The sequence below is a fragment of the Emiliania huxleyi genome, assembly GCF_000372725.1.
Source record: "Emiliania huxleyi CCMP1516 unplaced genomic scaffold EMIHUscaffold_4800, whole genome shotgun sequence".
Classification (NCBI taxonomy): domain Eukaryota; phylum Haptophyta; order Isochrysidales; family Noelaerhabdaceae; genus Emiliania; species Emiliania huxleyi.
The window spans coordinates 1-1,665 of record NW_005198389.1 but is presented as its reverse complement, the minus strand read 5'-3'; the positions used below and the strand labels follow the sequence as shown (position 1 = coordinate 1,665).

General features: G+C 70.7%; 1 protein-coding gene across 1 annotated transcript; it reads left to right on the top strand.

Moving 5' to 3' along the window:
- Positions 1-228: 228 nt before the first annotated feature.
- On the top strand, positions 229-1,665 carry EMIHUDRAFT_471750 (hypothetical protein; the record flags this gene model as incomplete). The annotated part of the gene is made up of 2 exons (XM_005767627.1): positions 229-719; positions 876-1,665. Coding segments are annotated over 2 exons (1,281 nt in total), but the record flags the coding sequence as incomplete, so codon positions are not given.

Sequence of the window (1,665 nt, the reverse complement as noted above, 5' to 3'; positions counted from 1 at the left end):
TCGATGGTCTCGATGCGCCAGCCGTCACGCGCGTATGCCTCGCCGAGCGCACGCGAGACCCTTGCCCACAGCTTGCACTCCGCCTCGACGTCGCCCTGGAAGTGTGGCACCCTGTGCCACGGCCGCTCCGGGTTGTCCTTCTCGAGCTCCCGGTCGTAATCCTCGTGGCGCGCGGCAAGGACGGCGCGCCAGCGCTGCTCCGTCTGCGCAGGCCGGGGCCGCTCGACCATGAGCGCGTCCATCTCGACGTCCGCGTTCTCCTTCTCGCCGCCGCCGCCGGCGAGCGGCTTGCGCCGGCGCCGGCGGCCGGACGCCGCCGCCGGCGCAGGTGCGGGCGGAGTCGCGCGCCCCGTCTCGTTGTCGGGCGACTCCTCGCCGCCGGCGGCGTCGGGTGCGGCGACGTCGGCCTGCGAGTCGCGAGGGCGGCCTGCACCGGCGGCGGTCCGCAACGTCTCGCGGCGCGCCGCCAGCCACGCCGTGAACTCATGGGCGATGTCGCTGTCGTCGGGCGGCTGGTACAAGCTCGGCTGGATGTGGTCCATGAAGGCCTCCATCTCGGCCGCGGTCACGTCGTCGGGCGCGTCGACGGGCTGCAAGGCCGTGGACCGCACGGCGGGGCGGCTGCGCCAGGACTGGCGCGTCGCTGACGACGAGCCGAAGCAAAAAGGGCTGCACGACGGCAAGCCCGGCTGCATTCTCGCGCCGGGACGGCGATCCTGGTCGAGCGAGACGCCGCCTGCTTTCGGATGTTTTCTTTCTTGATTCCGTTTGTTGCAAACGGAATCAGTTGCAATAAAAAAACAAAACCCGAAAATCCCCTTTGCAGCCAAGCCTACCGGGCACCTAATCTCGAAAAATTCTTTTTCGCGCCTAAGGAAGCGAGCGACGGAGAAGCGGGGCTGTCGACGCATGGCAGCGGCAGCGATCGTCGGCTGGTGGGCCTCCCGCGCGAACACCTCGGCGACCGAGGACGGCGCGGCCGCCGCGGCGGCTGCGGCGGAGAGCTCATACGCCTACGAGGTGCCGGGCCGGCCTGGTGCCGCCGCAGCATTCTACCCTCAGTGCTCCGGCTGCTTCAGCGACTGCACCGCCAAGACGCTGAACGACGAGGTCGTGCAGCTGGGGTGCTGGGACATCTGCTGCGTCGAGCGCGCGGCCTCGGGCCTCGAGGCTTCGGGGCTCGGGCTCGGCGTCAACGCACTCACAGGCAGCATAGGGCTGGCGGGCGCAGCGTCCACGACGCTGCTTCCGGGCGCAGCGCTAGTGAACGGGCTCGCCCAGGCGGGAGGACCGCTCGCGCAGATGAACCCGCTCGCACGGCCGTGCCCCGGATTCGAGGCCACGTCCCGCTCCTGCCAGAGCGCCTGCATCTCTTCCTACATGGCGGTCGCCTGGAACGGCTGCTGGGACCACTGCTGCACCGCTCCGCCGTCGCCGCCGCAGCCGCCGTCGCCGCCGCCGGCGGCGCCGCCGCCTCCGCCAACGCCTCCTCCGCCGCCCTCCCAGCCGTGGCCGCCCTTTGCACCCGCCATTGACCTCGCGGACGTGCAGTGGGCCGTCTCCTCCGGCTTCAGCTCGGCGAGCAGCCTCGTCAACAGCAGCACCAACATCGGGTTCGGGGCTTGGCGAGGCTGCCATCGGCACGCTCTCAAACTACGACTGGAG